Source organism: Leptonychotes weddellii, chromosome 4 (genome assembly GCF_054177405.1).
Source record: "Leptonychotes weddellii isolate Sample4059 chromosome 4, ASM5417740v2, whole genome shotgun sequence".
Taxonomy (NCBI): Eukaryota; Metazoa; Chordata; class Mammalia; order Carnivora; family Phocidae; genus Leptonychotes; species Leptonychotes weddellii.
Window position 1 is genome coordinate 18,379,516 of NC_138372.1, and position 19,198 is coordinate 18,398,713.

The window sequence follows — 19,198 nt, forward strand, 5'->3', positions numbered from 1 at the left end:
GGGGGGTGGAGAATGAGCAGGGGGAGGAGCAGAGGGAGAGGGACAAGCAGACTCCTCACTGAGTGTGGTGCCCAACGTGGGGCTCGATCCCACGACCCCGAGATCATGACTCTGAGCTGAGGTCAGATGCTTAACCAACTGAACGCCCCTAATACCTTGTGTTTTATATTGTCCTTCAGCCACCTTGTGAGTGATGGATGGTGCTCCTGTTTTACAGATAAGGAGACTTAGGCCCACAGAGGTTAAATGATTTGCCTACCTTCACATAGCAAGTGCGCATTGGAGTTGGGGACTGGAACCTACATCTTTACTCTGTCGGTTAAGAGTTCTTTCTGGTAAACCACAATAGCACCAGCAGAGCAGTACTCATTAAGTTCGCATTTTTCAGTTTCTCAGGTGGTAGCTTTCTGTTTACTTGGTTTGTTATTCTGACAGAAACACTGGTGTTATCCTAGCTTTACTTGGTTTGGGGAGGAGAAAAGTCTGCCTCTCACCTCCAACGCTGAGTCAGAGCAGAGGCATCTCTTATTTCCCTTCCTGCTCTTCCTTATACCCTAGCTCCTTGCCTTCTCCCTCTCAGACCCTGCGCTGGTGTTTGAACCTGGGCATCCTAGAGGTGACGGTCTACGCGTTCAGCATTGAGAACTTCAAACGCTCCAAGAGTGAGGTAGACGGGCTAATGGATCTGGCCCGGCAGAAGTTCAGCCGCTTGATGGAAGAACAGTAAGATTCTGTTGGAGGGGGGAGCGTGCTCTTTACACCATAACCCTCACCTCTCTTATCTCAGGCTTATTTAAGGAATTCTAAACCCTTTTAATGTTAGTCAGATCTCTTCGATGGCATCTATGGCAAGCTAGTCCCCCCCCCCCTTTTTTTTAAGGGGGTATTTATCTGAGGATATAGAGGTATTTCACAGAATTTAAGGACAAGTATAACCAGCCTCAAGGAAAACTGAAACCAGGAATTGAAATCCATTAGAAGGGCCTCTTCTTACTCTCTGCACTCCACCTTTCTGTGCTTCAAGAGAGCAGCCCAGAATGAACTAAAGCCCTTAATTAATAGCCCACCTTAGATTTCTACCCCACGACCAATAAACTGTGATCAGGGGAGTAGCATGAAAGAAATGTTGGAAAAGTCCTTTTAGTCATCCTAAACATTACTATGCTGCCCTATATATTCTCTTGGAAGGGACAGGATGACATGTACGAGGCCTTTATGGGGAAGACTCAGTACTGTTCTTAGCTGTCACTAAGTTTAAACTAATTTAGGAAGCAGTGCCAGAAAGGGACAAAGAGGAAGTTTGATGGAGATTATTTGCTTCAAAGTGTGGAAACCTCCCCAGCCCGGACTGCCCCACACTCTTCATTACAACCCTTTTCTGCCCAGCTCTTCCCTGTACCAGGATGCAGGGAGATGAGAAAACAGAGAGCCTAGGGCACCAGTGGAGCTGGGCCTAGAACAGTTTTCTCATTTCTGTCCCAGTGTGGGTTTTGGAGTGGGGAGGGTAGCGAGGCTTCTCTCTGTCCATATAGGATAATGAGACTTGGCCACAGACCTAGCTTCCTGGTCCCCAGCAGAGCCCGAGTGGCTCAGAGTTCCTACCCAAGGGCTGGGGTTGGAGGCATTGGGGGCACTTTCCAGGTATTCAAATTCTTTTGTACGTCACACTGATCCCACCGTTTTAAAGTATTTATACTGTGTGCCAGGCCCTGAGCCGGACATGTATTTTCATTTAATATTCACATTATCCTGTGAGAAAGAGATTATTATTATCCCAGTTGTAGAGAGGAGGAAAGTGAAAACCAGAGAAGTTTAGGTGTGTCTCCTGGGTCACACAGCTATCAGACAGGCAGAGCCAAGACAGACAGGATCTTTCCAACTCCAGAGCTGAGCTGTTGTCTGCTACACTGTGGTCCGAAAGATAGGAGGTAATCTTAGAGTTCCTGTAAGATCAAAATGCATAGCACTAGGGTGCTACTGAGATTGCTCTAATCAGTCAGCAGTAGAGAAAATGGTCTTAAGTTCTAAAGTCCTGGACAGAACAAGAAGAAATCTTATCAGTGGTTTTCCAACAATGTGCAGCAGAACCTTAGAGTTCTGAGGAGTGGGTGTGCAAAGAAGCCAGAGGGAATGGGGCACAGGGTGCTGGTTGGCATTTACCTATTTTATATATTGGGCTTCTGTTTAATGTGTGACTTGAAGAAAGAGTTTTTGGCTTTAGGAAGGTTGGAAAACCACAGGCCTAGTTCAGTTTCATCAGTTGGGAAACAACCCTATGGATAGAAGTTTAAGGCATGCTCATGGTCACACAGCAAGCTCATGGCAAAACCAGGTTGGGAAACCAGATCTCCTGGCTCCTGTCAAGGGCTTTTATCTCTCCTTCCCTATGGACCTCACTCAAATAACCTGACTGTTGTCTGAGAATAAGCACTTTCAGGTACCTTCTCTCACTCAACACAAGCCAGTGTGGAGAGTATGGCAGGGATGGTTATTACCTCCAGTTCACAGGGTGCAGGAAACTGAGACTCAGAGAAGCTTAGTGGTTATACAAGGTCAGCTAGTAAGTGCTGGCTCTAGGACTTGAATGTAGCTATTTTCCTTCTGCTTTTGCCTTGATCCGAGTATACATTTGCCTACTATAGCAGCTTCAATGGATTCTCAAAAACAGGTGGTTAGATCTTGCTTCGCTCTAGAAGCAAAGTGATGCGGGTTACAAAGTGATGCTGTGGATGCAGCCTTGCACTCTGGATCACAGATCTCCAGGACCTGCCTGCTCTACAGGATACTTCTTGTTATTAAGTTCCCATTTTTCAAATGCTAGTAATTCAGTTTCTCCATAGCGTCCCCAGGCGAGGGAAGCTGGTTGGGTAACTGAATTCAATTCTGCCCACTGTGCAGAGTTTGGGAATACTATATGGAGGCAGCAAGATGCCATGATGAAGAGGACAGGCCCTGGAACCAGGCTCCCTAGGTTTAAATTCAGCTTTCCACTTACCACCTGTCTGATGTTGAGCAAATTACCTAACCTCCCTGTGCCTCAGTTTCCTCGCCTGTAAAAGGGGAATGATAATAGTGTCTGCCCCGAAGGTTGGTGTAAGGATGGAACATATTGATGTGTGTAAAGCACTTAGACCAATGTCTGGCACTTAGTAAACATAAACTTAATGATGTTGCTGTTATTAACATCTTTTACCAGAAGGTACAGAAGTAATGAACAATATAGCTTCTGCCCTTGAGTTTATTCACTTGTCAAAACGGGACAGGATACATAAAATGTAACTTGCCAACAAGGACGCATGAAGCCTTGTAATGTGTGGTAAAGAGTTTGGGTTCGGGTTCTCAGACCGGGCAGACCTGGGTTTTAGTTCTGATACTGTCTGACCTTGGGCCGTGTCTGTCTGCCTGTCCTGTCTGAGCTTCCGTTTCCTACTGTAGAATGGGGAATGTGGCAAACTCGGGTCCGAGTTGTTGAGGGGACGTGGTGACACATGGCACACAGGGCAGTGCTTAGGAGCTGGGAGTTGAGTGTGGGCCGTTCTCCAGTACCACAGGCTCTCCGTCCCAACCCTGCCTCCTCTTCCTGATAGGGAGAAACTGCAGAAGCATGGGGTATGTATCCGGGTGCTGGGCGATCTGCATTTGTTGCCCTTGGATCTCCAGGCGCTGATTGCACAGGCGGTACAGACCACCAAGAACTATAACAAGTAAGTGGTCCCATTTCCCCTTAGCGACCGGGAGCAGCCTCTGACTCCCTGTGAGCTTCAGAGAGACACGCTGGGCCTTTGTTGGTCTGCATTTGCTACAAGAGGCCAGGAGCAGTTTGGGATGCTTAGAGACCTCCTCAGTCTGCAGGGCAGACCAGCGATGGTTCTTAATACCTTATCAAATGTGTGTGAACTCACACATACAGTTTTTTGTTTTTTTTTTTTTTTTAAGATTTTTATTTATTTGCGAGAGAGAGAATGAGAGACAGAGAGCATGAGAGGGAGGAGCGTCAGAGGGAGAAGCAGACTCCCCGCTGAGCAGGGAGCCCGACGCGGGACTCGATCCCGGGACTCCGGGATCATGACCTGAGCCGAAGGCAGTCGCTTAACCAACTGAGCCACCCAGGCGCCCACACATACAGTTTTTTATCCTCTTCCTCCTTCATGCGCCTGCCCCCCACGATACATGCATATACATATGTTTACATATGCACATACATATAATCATCATCATTATTATTATTATTATTTATTTATTTTTTTTTTTTAAGATTTTATTTATTTGACAAGAGACACAGCGAGAGAGGGAACACAAGCAGGGGGAGCGGGAGAGGGAGAAGCAGGCTTCCCACCGAGCAGGGAGCCTGATGTGGGGCTCGATCCCAGGAACCTGGGATCATGACCTGAGCCGAAGGCAGGCGCTTAACGACTGAGCCACCCAGGCGCCCCCATTATTATTATTTTACTTGACAGGGGCTAGGGTGAAAATGAGCGTTATAAGGTGGGTAAGCTGTGGATATGGCCTTGAGCTCTGGATCAGAGTTTTCCTTCCAGGACCTGCCTGATATCCCACATTATAATATATTCTGTCTCTGTCTACAGTATATTTCTGTCTCTGAAGACAGATCCTTCAAGAAAATCTTTCTCTGTCCCACTCCTTTACCCATGGAGAGGTTGACATTGGGGGGGTCCTACAGGTGCGGAGGCAGAGTTCAGTAATCCAAACTTCAGTATGTGTGCCTTTGGAGTATGATATGTGTTTGGCAGTGGACTAGACTGCATCAAATTTCCTCCCTATTCTACTTTGCTTGTGCTAATATCACAGTGGATCCACATCCTCTGAAAGCTGGTTGGCAGTAGAAGGAGAGAGGGTTAGGGAGTAAAAGGGTCATTTAGTGTTTGTCTTATTACAAAACTAGTAACATGTTTATTCTAAGAAAAGTTAGAAAACACAAAGAATTCATAATCTCACCTTTCAGAAATAGCCACGATTCACATTTGGTATGTGTGTGTTCTTCTGGGGAAGCAGTACTCTGTAGGCAGTGACGCTAGTCCTTAGTCTCTGTCCTCTAGTAAATTATTCTCTTCTTCCTTTCTCAGGTGTTTCCTAAATGTCTGCTTTGCTTACACATCCCGTCACGAGATCAGTAATGCTGTGAGAGAGATGGCCTGGGGAGTGGAGCAAGGCCTGCTGGATCCCAGGTATCCCTGCTTGTTTAGCATGGTAACCGATAGGGAAACCAGGCGTGCCCTCTTAAACCATGTCCTTGGGCCAGAAGTCAACTTAGTGATGCATGTAGGCAGATTTAGGGGCGTGACCCTCCCCACACAGAGCTTAGGATAGGCTTATCGAAGCCTGCTTCAGAATTTCTGTGTTCACTACACCCCAAGAAGCCCCAGAAAAATGGTGTAGCAAGTAGCAAGGCTGTGGCATTCACTAAAAAATGATGTCCTTACACCTGAAACTAATATAACACTGTATGTTAATTATATTGGAATTAATCTTTTTAAGATTTTATTATTATTTTTTTAAAGATTTTATTCATTCATTTGAGAAAGAGACAGAGCACAAGCAGGGGGAGAGGCAGAGAGAGAGGGAGAAGCGGACTCCCCGCTGAGCAGGGAGCCTGACATTGGGCTCAATCCCAGGACCTGGAGATCATGACCTAAGCTGAAGGCGGACGCTCAACCAACTGAGCCACCCAGGTGCCCCAAGATCTTATTTTTAAGTAATCTCTACACCTAATGGGCTCGAACTCATGACCCTGAGATCAAGAGTCACATGCTCCCTGACTGAGCCAGCTAGGTGCCTTTGGAATTGAAATTTTTTTTTTTAAGATTTTTCAAATTTATTTATTTGAGACAGAGAGAGAATGAGCAGGGGGGAGGGGCAGAGGGAGAGGGAGAAACAGACCCTCCACCGAGCAGGAAGCCGGACGTGGGGCCTGGTCCCAGGACTGCGCATGAGATCATGACCTGAGCCGAAGGGAGACGCCCAACTGACTGAGCCACCCAGATGGCTCAAAATTTTTTTTTAAAAAGATGCCCTCTGGTGCGCCTGGGTGGCTCAGTCAGTTGAGTGTCTTTGTCTTAGGTCGTGATCTCGGGGTCCTGGGATCGAGCCCCATGTCGGGCTCCATGCTCAGCAGAGAGTCTGCTTCTCCCTCTCTCCCTCTGCTCACTCCCTCTGCGTGCTCTTTCTTTCGCTCTCTCTCAAATAAATAAAATCTTAAAAAAAAAAAAAAAAGATGTCCATGGGGAACCTGGCTCTCAGTCTGTGGAGCATGTGACTCTTGATACTCGGGGTCGTGAGTTCAAGCCCCACATTGGGTGTAGAGATTACTTTAAAAGTAAAATCTTTTAAAAAATAAATAAGTAAATAAAATCTTAAAAAAATAGATGTCCCCTGGTCCTTTGGCAGTGTTTTTCCTCGAATAGTTTTTTAGGAATGCAGCTTGTTGCTGGTATAGTCCTTTAGGTCTCTCATGTTACGGTTTCATGCAAGATTCAGGTATTTTTCAAAAAGAAAATTGTTCACCACAAGCAGCATGTGGAATCCGAACTATTAGAGTGGTAGAGACTTAGCCTCTCAGTCCCTTCATGTTATTGTTCGTGTAACATTTGGTAATAATATTAATAAACTAATAATAGCAAGAGTAAAATAACATTAAAAATAACCCAGGCGATGTGTTATGTTCTGTATTTTACTCAGTCATTGATCTCATGTATGAGAGGTTCCAGTGTTTTCTCCATTTTATAGACGAGAAAGCTGAGCTGAGCATTAGAGTGGCTTTCCCCAGGCCATCCTGCTAGTGAGTGCCAGAGCAGACTCATCTCAAGAGCTGTCTGATTCCAGAGTGCCTGTCCTTTCCCTCTGTCATCTAGGACCTTGGGACTCAGGAAATTGTCTGATTCCTTTCTTGGGTATAATTTGATTTACCTGGGAAACTAAGTTAAAAATCAGAAAGTTGCTCAGTGAGAACGGGATTAGATAAGCAGAAAAGGAGACAGTTTTTAAGGCTATTTTAAAGTCCTTTTCCTCTCCAACAGCCAGGTGATCGTTCTGTGCCACATAGTTCATTCAGTCAGTCAGTCATTTATTCACTCAACAAACATTTTAAAAGTGCCACATAAAGGCCAAGCACATTGTTGTATAGAGAGGGTACAGTGGTAAAAAAAAAGTACATATTTCCTGCACTCAGGGAGCTCTGGTAAAGGAAACAGACAATAATCAATATTATACACGTTGACATGCCATTATAATGGTGATCAAATGCTATAAAAACATCGGTGCATGATACAACAAGAATTTATAGTAAGAGGAGTAGACCTGGTAGGGAAGGCTTTGCCAAGGAAATGATCAGTGGCCAGAGAAGGAAGACAAAGCGGTAACTGGGGAAAGAGGCAGTAGTAGTGTGAGGAGCTTGTCGGTTACAGAAAGGCTGTTGGGATAATTCAGGTAGAGATTACCCAGAATGGAGCTTGCGTGGTGGTGGTGGTGGAGGAAGAAGAGGTCAAATAGACTGCATCAAGTGTTAGGAAGTAGATAAAATCGAGGGGCCTTCATGGGCCAAGTCTGGGAAAAAGATGTGTTATGAGTGACTCCAGCGTTTTTGACTTCCGAAACTGCATAGCAGTGCCCCTCCCTGTGCCGGGGAGCCCTGAAGAAGGGTCCAGTTTGAGGAGAAAGGTCAGCAGTTTGATTTGGGATACACCGTAGATGTTGAGCATAGATGGCAGGTTGACAGTTTGCGAGGAGAGGTGGGGACTGGACATAATGGCATGGAGGTCATCTGAGTAGTTGGTAACCAAAGCAAAGAGGGCCTGAGGACATCGAGGAGAGTCTAGAGTGAGTGGGGGAGAGTTTTGAGAAACTCTGAGTTCTGCTGCCTGGGTAGAAGAGAAGGAGCCTTAAGGAAAAAAGAGGATGAACAACCAGAAAGGCAGGAAGAAAGCTGGGCAAGTCAGTATTACGGAAGCCAAGAGAAGAGGGAATTTGCTGGTGCACGGTGGGAGGATGCAGGCATTGGTGGGAGCAACGGTGTCGAATGCTGTAGAGAGGTCAGTTAAGCTGTGGATTGAAAATGAACTGTTGGGGAAGAAATTAAGATGCTGGTTAAGTCGGTGGGGGGCAGGCAGGAAGATGAGAGACGGAAGAGGAAGAGGGTTATATGAGTAGATGCAGGTTATTACGATTTTCTGATTCTTGACTTGTGGGGTGATTTCATAGTTGTTCACAGTATTATTGTGCTTTCCAGTTAATGTTTCATTTAAAGAGATAAATGTTTATGTGGAAAACAAAGAAAGCTTTTAGCCATTAGATATGTGTGTGTTCATGCCTAGGACTAGAACTCTGATCTTGCCTCTTAGTTCAGTGTTCTTGATACTCATACCACAGTGACAATCACTGACCTTTATCTTCTCCTTCTTGCCCAGGAAGTTTTCCCATATTCATTTTCTTTGCCTTGCATGGCTTAGGAACTTACCTATGTGGGATTAGTCAAGCGGATAGATATGGCGTGGGCGGGGCAGGGTCACCAGTGTAAGGAGGCTGCAAACTTAGAAAGGTTGGTGTTCTGCTCGGACTGGGCTAATCAGAGCCCCAGTATGCACATACTTTTATAAAGGTCATACATGTTCATCAGAGAGGATTTGCAAACTACTGGATTTATAAAGATGAAAATTTAGATCTTCAGGATCTGCAACACTCCTGGTAACACTTCGACTTTAAGTATGTCTTTCTAGGTCTTCCTGTTTGCTTAAATATGTGTGTGTGAGTTTAATCAACTGAGTTGATTTTTTCCATCAAGTTGTGACAATATCTATTACCTGTGTTTGGGTTCTAGGTTGTTTGCAAGTACATTGTCAAAAACTTTTTTAGCCTGTAAGCTCCTCACATTCAGAAAACCAACATGTCTCTGTTTTTGAGATCTGTTTTCAGTGATTCATTCACTCATTTGTTCAAACATGTATCAAGTTTTTCTCTGTCCCAAGAAGGTGCCATGCTAGAAGAGCAAGAATACAGAACTGAATGTGTCATGAGGCTTGCCCTCAGGCAGCTCCCAGTCTGGTTCATGTACACACATAAGTCACCCATGGTGCTGGGTACCAGACTAATGGATGTGCAGGGCACAAGCTGGTGCTGACGAAAGTAGTGATCAGTTGTGGTTCAAAGTTCAGCCAGAGTCATCTTTTTAAAACACAAATCCAATAATGACGTAAGTATTTATAACAAAAGAAATCACACTGTGAACACTTTACCACCTGAATCATGCTTTTGTTCACTTGATGATGTAATATGAGCACTTTTCCGTGCCTTGTGTTTTTAATAATTTGTCATATCGTTATTTCTAATGGCTGCAGAATGTATCTTGCTTTAATTGACTTAATCATTCAAGTTGTTGTTTATGTAGGCTGTTTCTAATTTCTCGTTATTACAAAGGATGCTACAATGAAGTCTATAAATTTAACTCTTGTCAGCATTTTGGATTACCTCAGGATCTGGGTCTGGATGTGTCCGTTTCACCTCATTCTTGCCAAATAGAGTAGTAAACTACTCTAATTTTATAGGTGAAAGTTGGTATTTGACTTTTATTTAATAGAAATCACTTCTTGGGGCACCTGGCTGGCTGAGTCGGTAGAGCATGAGACTCTTGATCTCGGGGTTGTGGGTTCCAGCCCCACATTGGGTATAGGGATTACTTTAAAAAAAAAAAAAAAAAAAAGAAAAGAAAGTATTTCTTAGAAGTCTTCATGTCGACAGCTAATGCTATGTAATGATGGGTTTGTGTTAGCCATAGCACAGATGTTCTATTTTCATTTTGTCAATTTTATCTCCTCCCACCCCTCTAGAGTGACCTCATTTTCGATAAGAATTCTGCCCACTGCCTGAAGTAGGTGGAAAAAACCTTTTGGCAGACACATTTGAAACTCAGATTAAGTGGGGATCTGAAGTCACACAGCAAAGTGGTGGGACTGGAAATAACATTTCTTCTTCTTTATTTACATAATACTTTATAGTTAGTTCCTAAGGTACACTCAAATCTGTTAATTTGTTTTTGTTTTTGTTTTTTTAGGGGGTGGGGGCAGAGGGAGAGAGAGATCTTAAGCAGGCTCCGCGCTCAGCATGGAGCCTGACACAGGGCCAAACTCACAACCCTGAGATCATGAGCTAAGCCGAAATCAAGAGTTGGATGCTTAATCAACTGAGCCACCTAGGCACCGCTGTTATTTCAGTTGATTTGACCCTCACAGTAACCTATAAGTAGATAGGACAGATGTGCCCATTTTCAAAGATAAGAGAGCTGAGAAATTATATTGATTATACAGGGTCTCAGATTTCTTAGAGAATTAAGACCATGCTGCTAAGACAAGACTCTCAGATTTTCAGGGAAATCTGAATTAGAGCCCTTCCTCTTGCAGTTCATAAGTGAATATTATTTCCCATGTGATGGTACAAAAAATTTAACTCCCTCTGTGATTTGTAAAAAGAGGACCCAAAGGCACACAGTTGGTAAATGTAGTCTCATTTTAAACACTCAACCCAGAGGTGCCTGGGTGGCTCAGTCAGTTGAGTGTCCAACTCTCAATTTAGGCTCAGATCATGATCTCAGGGTTGTGAGATTTAGCCCCAAGTTGGGTTCTGCACTCAGCAGGGAGTCTGCTTCTCTCTCTCCCTCTCTCAAATAAATAAATAAATCTTAAAAAAAAAAAAAAAATAGACAGCCCAGATCTCTCTGCTTTTTTAACTGTGCTCCTAGAAGAATCTTCCCACCAAGAAATTTTATCTTCTAGACCCCTCCCAAGATGCAAGTCTTACCACTTGGAGATTCCAAATTCTGCTTCTTGGTGCTTGGTAGGACAGGTAAACAGTGTTCTTAGAACCAACAGACAACCAGCCTTTCAAATACCTTCTTTCCATGGACAGGAGTGTTTTACTTCAGATAAATGATGGCAGTCCCCATTCTTCCTCCATCCCATCTCCTTTCTAAATGTCCGTCTGCTTGGGAAAGTAGCTCCTAACCGACGTGGGAGGGCTGATTATTTTGCTCTTTTTTTAAATCCTAAGTAATACGGATTTTTTGCAGTGTTTCATGGTCCATATGACTTAAAAGTTTTTAAAAATGTTCTTTAGGGGCACCTGGATAGCTTAGTCGGTTAAGCAGCTGACTCTTGATTTCGGCTCAGGTCATGATCTTGGGGTCGTGGCCCCGGGTCAGGCTCTGCGCTCACCAGGGAGTCTCCCCCTTTCCTGCTGTCCCTCCCCACCCTGCGCACACACGTGCTCTCACTCCCTGTCTCTCAAATAACAAATCTTTTTTGAAAATGTTCTTTTTTTAAAAATATTTTATTTATTTATTCATGAGAAACAGAGAGAGAGAGGCAGAGGGAGAAGCAGGCTCCCCGCAGAGCAGAAAGCCTGATGTGGGACTCTATCCCAGGACCCTGGGATCACGACCCGAGTCAAAGGCAGATGTTTAACTGACTGAGCCACCCAGGCGCTCCTAAAAGATGTTCTTTATAATACATTCAAACAATAACGGAAGTACATAAAGTAAAAAAGAGATAGTCTTTCCTTTTTTTTTTTTTAAAGATTTATTTATTTGAAGAGAGAGACACAGCGAGAGAGGGAACACAAGCAGGGGGAGTGGCAGAGGGAGAAGCAGGCTTCCCGCCGAGCAGGGAGCCCGATGCGGGGCTCAATCCCAGGACCCTGGGATCACGACCTGAGCCGAAGACAGACGCTTAACGACTGAGCCACCCAGGCGCCCCTAGTCTTTCCTTCTTATCCAGCCTTCCAGAAGTAATCATCAGTAAGAGTATGATGTATATCTTTCTAAACTTTGTTTATTTTTTATTTTTATTTTTAAAATTTTTATTTATTTTTGAGAGAGAGAGAGTGCACGTGGGGGGGAGGGCAGAGGGAGAAGCAGACTCCCCACTTAGTAGAGAGCCCAATGCAGGGCTCGATCCCAGGACTCTGGGATCATGACCTGAGCCGAAGGCAGGTGCTTAACTGAGCCACCCAGGCGCCCCTGCAGTCTATATTTTCTTTTTCCTTTTCTTTTTCTTTTTAAGAGGGGTAGGGGAGCAGAGGAAGAAGGTGAGAGAGAATCTTAAGCAGACTTAACCATGCCCATTGTGGAGCCCAGAACAGGACTTGATCTCATGACTCTGAGATCATGACCTGAGCCAAAATCAAGAGTCCGACACTTAACTGACTGAGCCACCCAGGCACCCCTGCACTGTATATTTTCCGAATCTTATTTTTTTTCAATTAATTTTAGCTCTGATCTTCCCCAATCAGTACATTTAGATTTATCTTTATTAAAAATAGTTGCATTAGTGTTGTATCAAATTGCAGGGTTTACTTTATTTTTCTTTATTTTTTTAAGATTTTATTTATTTATTTGAGAGAGTGAGTGTGTGTGTATGCAGATGAGCGGGGAGGGGCAGAGGGAGAGGGAGTGGAAGAAGCAGACTCCTCGCTGAGTGCAGAGCCTGACTCAGGACTCCGTTGGAGGACCCTGAGATCATGACCTGAGTTGAAGTTAGACTCTTAACTGACTGAGCCACCCAGGCACCCCAGATGTATGCATTTTAAAAAACAAGATGTTTCAAGTGAAGGACACATTCTAGTGGGTGCATCTCGTTTTAGGCCTGCAGTGAAATGACTTTGGGCAAGTTATTTATCTTCTCTGAGCCCCAGTTTCCTTATGTATAAAATGAGGATCGAAATACTTTATGTAGTTGTGAGGACTAAAATCATACATTTATTTGAATGTTAAGGGCCTCCGCCTGTATTGGCTAATGGTGTTCTATAAACTGGGAAGCCTTACGTATGAGTTCACCATGAGAATAATCTGAAAAAAAGATGCGTGCTTACCTTTGTCTCTTCCCCACTCGCCTTAGTGATGTCTCTGAGTCTCTGCTCGATAAGTGCCTCTATACCAACCACTCTCCGAATCCTGACATCTTGATACGGACTTCCGGGGAAGTGAGGCTCAGTGACTTCTTGCTCTGGCAGGTAAGTAGTTTGCAACCACTGTTGTGTTTGTGTCAGCCTGAAGACTATGATTGCACCCACAGGATGGATTTAGTAGGGCTCATCCCCACTCGTAGCCATGCTGGTACCAGAGAACTGGGGTGGCAGGGGGAATCTGGAGAAATGTATCCAGGTAAATGTGCCTGGTAACATTTACTGTCCTTCTTCTTCTGTCCCTGGCTTTGCCAGCCTGTGTGGTTCTTGTTCTCTGAAGTGCCTAGAGGAAAATCAAGGCTATCCAGCTGTGGTGAAAACTTCACTTGTGCCCCTGTTCAAAGCACTGGACTTCTGCCTTGTGTTCTTGAGCATAAGCAGCTGCCCTGGTAATCTGCCAGGTACTCCAGCCCCTCTGGGCTAGAACCTTGCCTTGCAGTTATAGGTCTGTCTCCTTCAGATGAAGCAGCTGTGTCTATGCAAGCACAGTCCACAAGGGATAGAAACTATATGCAGACTCTTTCTTAGGGGCCTGCTGCTGCCTCTAAGCTCAGTCACCCCTGTGTAAATGGTCCCCCAAAAGCTCAGAGCTAAATCAGTTTGCCTTTGCTTGAAAATCTCCATCATCTGTCAGCTTGGCCCCTAAGTAGCACATGACTGTTCAAGGAGAGGTTGGAGGGACTCAGCTTTGAAGCAAGTTCCAGAAATTTTAATAGACTATAGTCTTAAAAGATTTAGCTACTGAAGATACTTTTGGTCTTTGGCTATATTGAAAGAAATAATGTGCAGCTTATGGTTCGGTGGTCTGCTGTGCTGGTCAGATCATGTCTGGAAAGTTTACTTCTGGGCACTGAGTTTTAAAAGACTGCATTGGTAAACTGGAGGACTTACCAGAAGCAGCCAACCTGGATAGCAAGGAATCTGGAACTCACGGCATGTAAGGAATGAGTGAAGGATAGTGGTCTGGAAAAGGGAGGCATGGTGACAGTTTATTCCCTTAGAAAAAAATACTGAATTCCTCCTTCGTGTGCTGGGAATATGGCAATCACCAAGTCAGAAATAATCCCTGCTGCCTTAAAATGTATGGTTTTTTGGCAAAGGTAAACTGAGCAAGACATGACAACCTTGGGGACAAATAACAGTTCTAATCTTGACTTCAAATATTTGAAAGAATGTCACTTTGAGGAAGAAACAGACCTGTTCCAGAGAAAAGACTTGAGACTTTGGTAGAAGTACCAGGGAAGGTGACATTGGTTTAGCAGAACAAGCTGTCTGACAACTAAAGTCAGCCCTCTTGAGGCACTGAACTCCTCACTACTAAAGGTATCAAGCGGTGGCTGTCAAGAATGTTCCAAAAGGAATTCTTACATCAGTGATTATTATTAGGGTTCACCCAGCTCTGTAGTCTGACTGCTTTGTGTACATTACCTTGTTTAATTTTCATTGTACCTTAAAAACCAGGTATTCTTATTCCCCAGTTTTACAGTTGAGGAGACTGAGGCCCAGAGAGGTTAAGTAACTTGCTTCATGTCACATGGATGGTAAATAGTGGACCCAGGATCCGAAGCCAGGTAGTCTGGCCCCAGAGCCCATGCTCTTCACCACGTGTCCTACTCTGCTACTTAAAAATAACAGCCCCAGCTACCATTTGTTCACTGCTGACTTTTATCAGACAACATGTCTCCCAGATGACCTCTAAGGGCCAAGACCCGATAACATAATCCAGATGTTATTTCATAGTCCTAAAATTGGCTCTTAGAAAAATCCTGGTGGGAATGTTGATCTAGTCTTGCTATAGTTCTGCCTTGCTGCACTCAGGTGCCTCAGATGACCCCTCCCCATGAGCGAGGGACTTCAGGACTGGCAGCGATGGTAGCTCCAGCTTGAGGTGCCCGGGCTCTCTTCATCTCTGGGCCCCTGGGTTATGCTCATCCTGCTCCTTCTTTGGAAGCCTGACCAGGAATATGTTCCAGCAGCATGCTGCTAAACTATCCTGTCTTCCTTCCCCCGCTTTCCCAGACTTCCCACTCCTGCTTGGTGTTCCAACCCGTTCTGTGGCCAGAATACACATTTTGGAACCTCTGTGAGGCCATCCTGCAGTACCAGATGAACCATAGCACGCTCCAGGTAAGAAAGAGTTCAGGGCTGGTCTGACTGGATGTGATGGAAGAAAAGGTTAGCATCGATTGACCACCTGCTACTTACACGAGGCACTTGCTAATAAGCATGTTAATGATGATAGTAGCTACTACTTGTTTACTATTTGTCAGGGACTGTGAACATTTTATAGGTACTATATCATTTAATGCTCCCAAGATCCCAATGACCTGGGTATTATCAGCCCCACTTGTGCAAGTGAATACATCGAAATTCTTTTGTTAAGGACACATAACCAATAAGAGACAGAACTAGGATTCAAGTTACATGTCTTTAATCTCTTTGCCTCAGAAACACAGGAAAGACCTCTCAGAGAGATTGGCCATTCCCTGACGGTATTAAACTAATAAAAGATTGTAGAAATGGAAGTATACAAAAGTCAAGCCTCTTCCAGAAGGGATTAAGAACAAAGTAGCGCTGTCTTTCTATTATATAAAATATGTTCTGCAAACATTTGAAGTTCTTTCAGTTTTGATCACCACATCTTGAAACAGGTTTTAATAGGAGGCAGAGTCACCTGCATCTGATTAGAATTCTTAATAATAATGGTAGTTTGTGTGGTGGTTAGTACGTTAGATGTTTTCAAGTAAGTTTTCTTAACCCTTCCAGCAATCCCACAGGTTTGGTGTCTTCATTTTCCAAATCTGGAAACAGGGACAGAGTCACTGTCTCTAGGCCACAGACTTTTAAACCCAAAGCTGCTGCTGTTTTTTGAGTCTAGAAAGAAAATGGCCAGGAGGAAATAATGATTTAAGTCAGGGCTTCTTAATCTCTTTGGAGAATCTGATGAAAACCGTAGACCATCTCCCTAGAAAAATTGCACAGATCATTCTAACATATGGCATTTTGCATAGAATTGTACTCATCACTGAAACACTTAGACTACTACCGGGGGTTTACATAACCCCTGGAATCTGTCCATGAATCCCACATCCAGAACTCCTGGTATAAGTCAGTCAAATCATGAAGCTTTGGTCATGTGCTTGGTCATTAGAATATGAAGAATTAAAAGAGGAAGTTCTGTTCAAGTGAAAGGAAAAACAGCAGAGTCTCAATTATCCACCATCAGTGAGGAATGAATATCAGATTTTTCCACGTGATCAAAGCTCCTTTAAGAACCAAAATTTTTCCTATCCTTTTTTTTTTTTTTTTAAAGATTTTATTTATTTATTTGACAGAGAGACACAGCGAGAGAGGGAACACAAGCAGGGGGAGTGGGAGAGGGAGAAGCAGGCTTCCCGCCGAGCAGGGAGCCCGATGTGGGACTCGATCCCAGGACCCTGGGATCATGACCTGAGCCGAAGGCAGTCGCTTAACCGACTGAGCCACCCAGACGCCCTCTATCCTTTTTTGATGGAAAACCTTCCGAAATGTGTCTTGTACATAATCATTGCCACCTAGTATACACCAGGCACTCGCTAATAATGATGATGGCCACTGCCATCTTAAAGCCCTTCATTGGACAGGGATGCCCTTGAAGGGTGGGACTGTTTGCCCTAAGCTAGATGGTCCCCAAATACTTGGCTTTGGGATTTCGTGTGTATTTTTGTACATCCTCCGTCTCATTTTCTACCACCGTCAATGGCTAATTTTGACAGCATCCCTCTCCTCCTCTTCCTATTTACTGTTTTAAATCAGCTATAGGCAAGGAAACCAGTCAGTCGAGCTTGTTAGAAATAGGTCTATAAAGTGAGGTAAATTGGCTCTGAAGCCCAGAGGATGTTGGTGCATGAGCTTTTGTGTATGGATATACTCTCATCTCTGACTTGGCTGCTCAGAAGCCTTTTATAGTAATTTCAGAGGACTTAGCTTTCATTCATTGCATGAACATTTATTGAGTACCAAGTATGAGTCAGAGACTACACTAAGCATAAGATTCCTACCTTCGTGGAGCTTGTAGTCTTACTTGAGATAGATAATAAACAAGTAAACAAATATATAAGGTAATTTCAGACTGTAATAAGGCAGTGAAGAAAATAGAGTGATATACTAGAAAGTAATGAAGAAAGCAAGAGGTACTGCATAGAGCAGTCAAGGAAGGACTTTCCGAGGAGGTGGTTTTTAAGCCATGATATAAAAGATGAGAAGCAGCCAGATGTGTGAAAATCTGGGGGTAAAGAATCACTCTCTGCAACAGGAGCAGCAATGTAAGGACACCGAGATCATCAAGTCTGGGTCTTGGAAGAACAAATGAAGAGGCCATCATGCAGGGGGGAGAAGGGTGTGAGATGAGGCTGGGTGGGAGTCAGGCCTCTGGTTATATAGGACCTTATGGGCCATGGTGACGCGGCTGAAGAATTTTGATCAGAGGAATGACAGGATCTGATTTACATTTTGCAACAATCACCCAGGATTTTCAGGGAAGCGGGAGTCAGGGACCAAACTCCTACAGTAGTCCAGATGAAAGGATGTGCCTCAGGGTCAGGTGGTGGCTGTAGGGAGGGGGAGGTTTGAGTGGACCGAGATGGGGAAAAACAAATGTTAAAAACAGAAACAAATGAAAGTAACTCTAAATTAATAATGTAACCCCTAGAGAAAAGAATTCAGGTTATCTCAACATAGTTCTCTGACTATACATCTTTAGTGAGATCTATTCTAAGGGTAATACAAACTGAAAGGAAACTTAACCATTATTTAAGAGGTTTTTGTTAGTGATAATGTTGATGATGTAATTTTGAACCTCATGGATCTCAGAGGATAAAACAAATTGAGTACAAATATTAATGGTACTAGTAATCCAGACGTGTAAGTTTTGGCCTGGGTGGTTGGGAGGATGGTTCTGCTCTTTCCTGGGGTGAGGTGGGACATGTTTGAGGACAAGTATTAAGAGTCCCAATTTGTACTTGGGAATCCTAATTGCAAACATTTATCGAGTTCTTACCACATGTTAGGCATCCTTTACGTGGATTCTGTCTAGTGCTAGAAGGTCGATACCATGGTTATTGCCACCATTTTTAAAGTAAGGAAACCAAAGTTAAAACAGAGATGTCCTGAACCCTTTTTTCAGGGGGCCTCTTGGGGATCCTGGCCAGGCTTTATCTACCCAGGAGTCCTCAAAGCTCTGTTTCTAGAAATCTCAGCACCTCAGCAGAAGCACTAAGAGTAGATTCCAGATTAACAACATCCTCGCCAGTCTGACCTCAGACCAGAGAGCTGGTCTTTCCAGTGTCTCCCCTTTATGTACCCTGTCTCATGACCAAACTAGACTTCATGGTTCCTTGTTCAGTTTCCTACCCTTCAGTTTCCAACCTCCATGTCTGTGTTCCCATCCCATTTCCCAAATTCCCATTGTTCAAATCTGAGCTGCTCTATCTCTAAGCCCAGCACAGTGTGTCTCTGTTCCTACAGGAAGCCAGGGGGGTAGCTTCTAGACCTAGAGTAACTCACTGGGATGAGCGTCCCTGGTGCAAGCTAAGGGAAGCAGGGACTCAGCTACAGGTTGGGGCTAGACCTTGGTATCTGAAGGGACCTTGGCAGTGTTCAGGTGATCACCCATCAGCTGTAGAAAATAGGGGCTGCTGGTAAAGCATGCAGTAAGACAGAACATCAGCAGGGGAGGGGTGGGTGGCAATGCAGAGCCACTGAGCCTCAGTTACAAGCTGCAGGAATGGAAGGTCCATGGGGGGTCACTGACGGAGATGACTAGTAAGTGTTTGGTCTATCTCTTCGGTAAGAATGGTATCACAGAGGATACGTGTTCCCACTAAACTTCCTTTGATGCATTTATCAGAGATGAAACGTGAGGCTGAGTCAGTCGACTGTTTTATTTCTTTTTGTTTGTTTGTTTGTTTGTTTTTATTTATTTATTTGAGAGAGAGAGAATGAGAGACAGAGAGCATGAGAGGGAGGAGGGTCAGAGGGAGAAGCAGACTCCCTGCCGAGCAGAGAGCCCGATGCGGGACTCGATCCCGGGACTCCAGGATCATGACCTGAGCCGAAGGCAGTCGCTTAACCAACTGAGCCACCCAGGCGCCCGACTGTTTTATTTCTATTTTATTTCTTCAGGTAGTCGCTGTCTTCTCCTTAGGAAAAGTTAAAAGCTTGAACTATTGTCTCCTACATTCCTGACTGAACCATG

General features: G+C 44.3%; 1 protein-coding gene across 6 annotated transcripts in view; it reads left to right on the plus strand.

Moving 5' to 3' along the window:
* Window positions 1-19,198, plus strand: part of DHDDS (dehydrodolichyl diphosphate synthase subunit) — a 30,781-nt gene that overhangs the window by 5,591 nt on the left and 5,992 nt on the right. For 5 of the 6 annotated variants that reach the window (XM_081817809.1, XM_081817814.1, XM_081817813.1 and 2 more), the window contains exons 4-8: window positions 581-723; window positions 3,588-3,704; window positions 5,085-5,186; window positions 12,897-13,011; window positions 14,983-15,090. In XM_081817809.1, the coding sequence (XP_081673935.1) occupies window positions 581-723; window positions 3,588-3,704; window positions 5,085-5,186; window positions 12,897-13,011; window positions 14,983-15,090 (585 nt within the window). Of the gene's footprint in view, window positions 1-558; window positions 724-3,587; window positions 3,705-5,084; window positions 5,187-12,896; window positions 13,012-14,982; window positions 15,091-19,198 lie in introns of all 6 variants that reach the window. The other variant, XM_081817815.1, reaches the window with a different exon arrangement.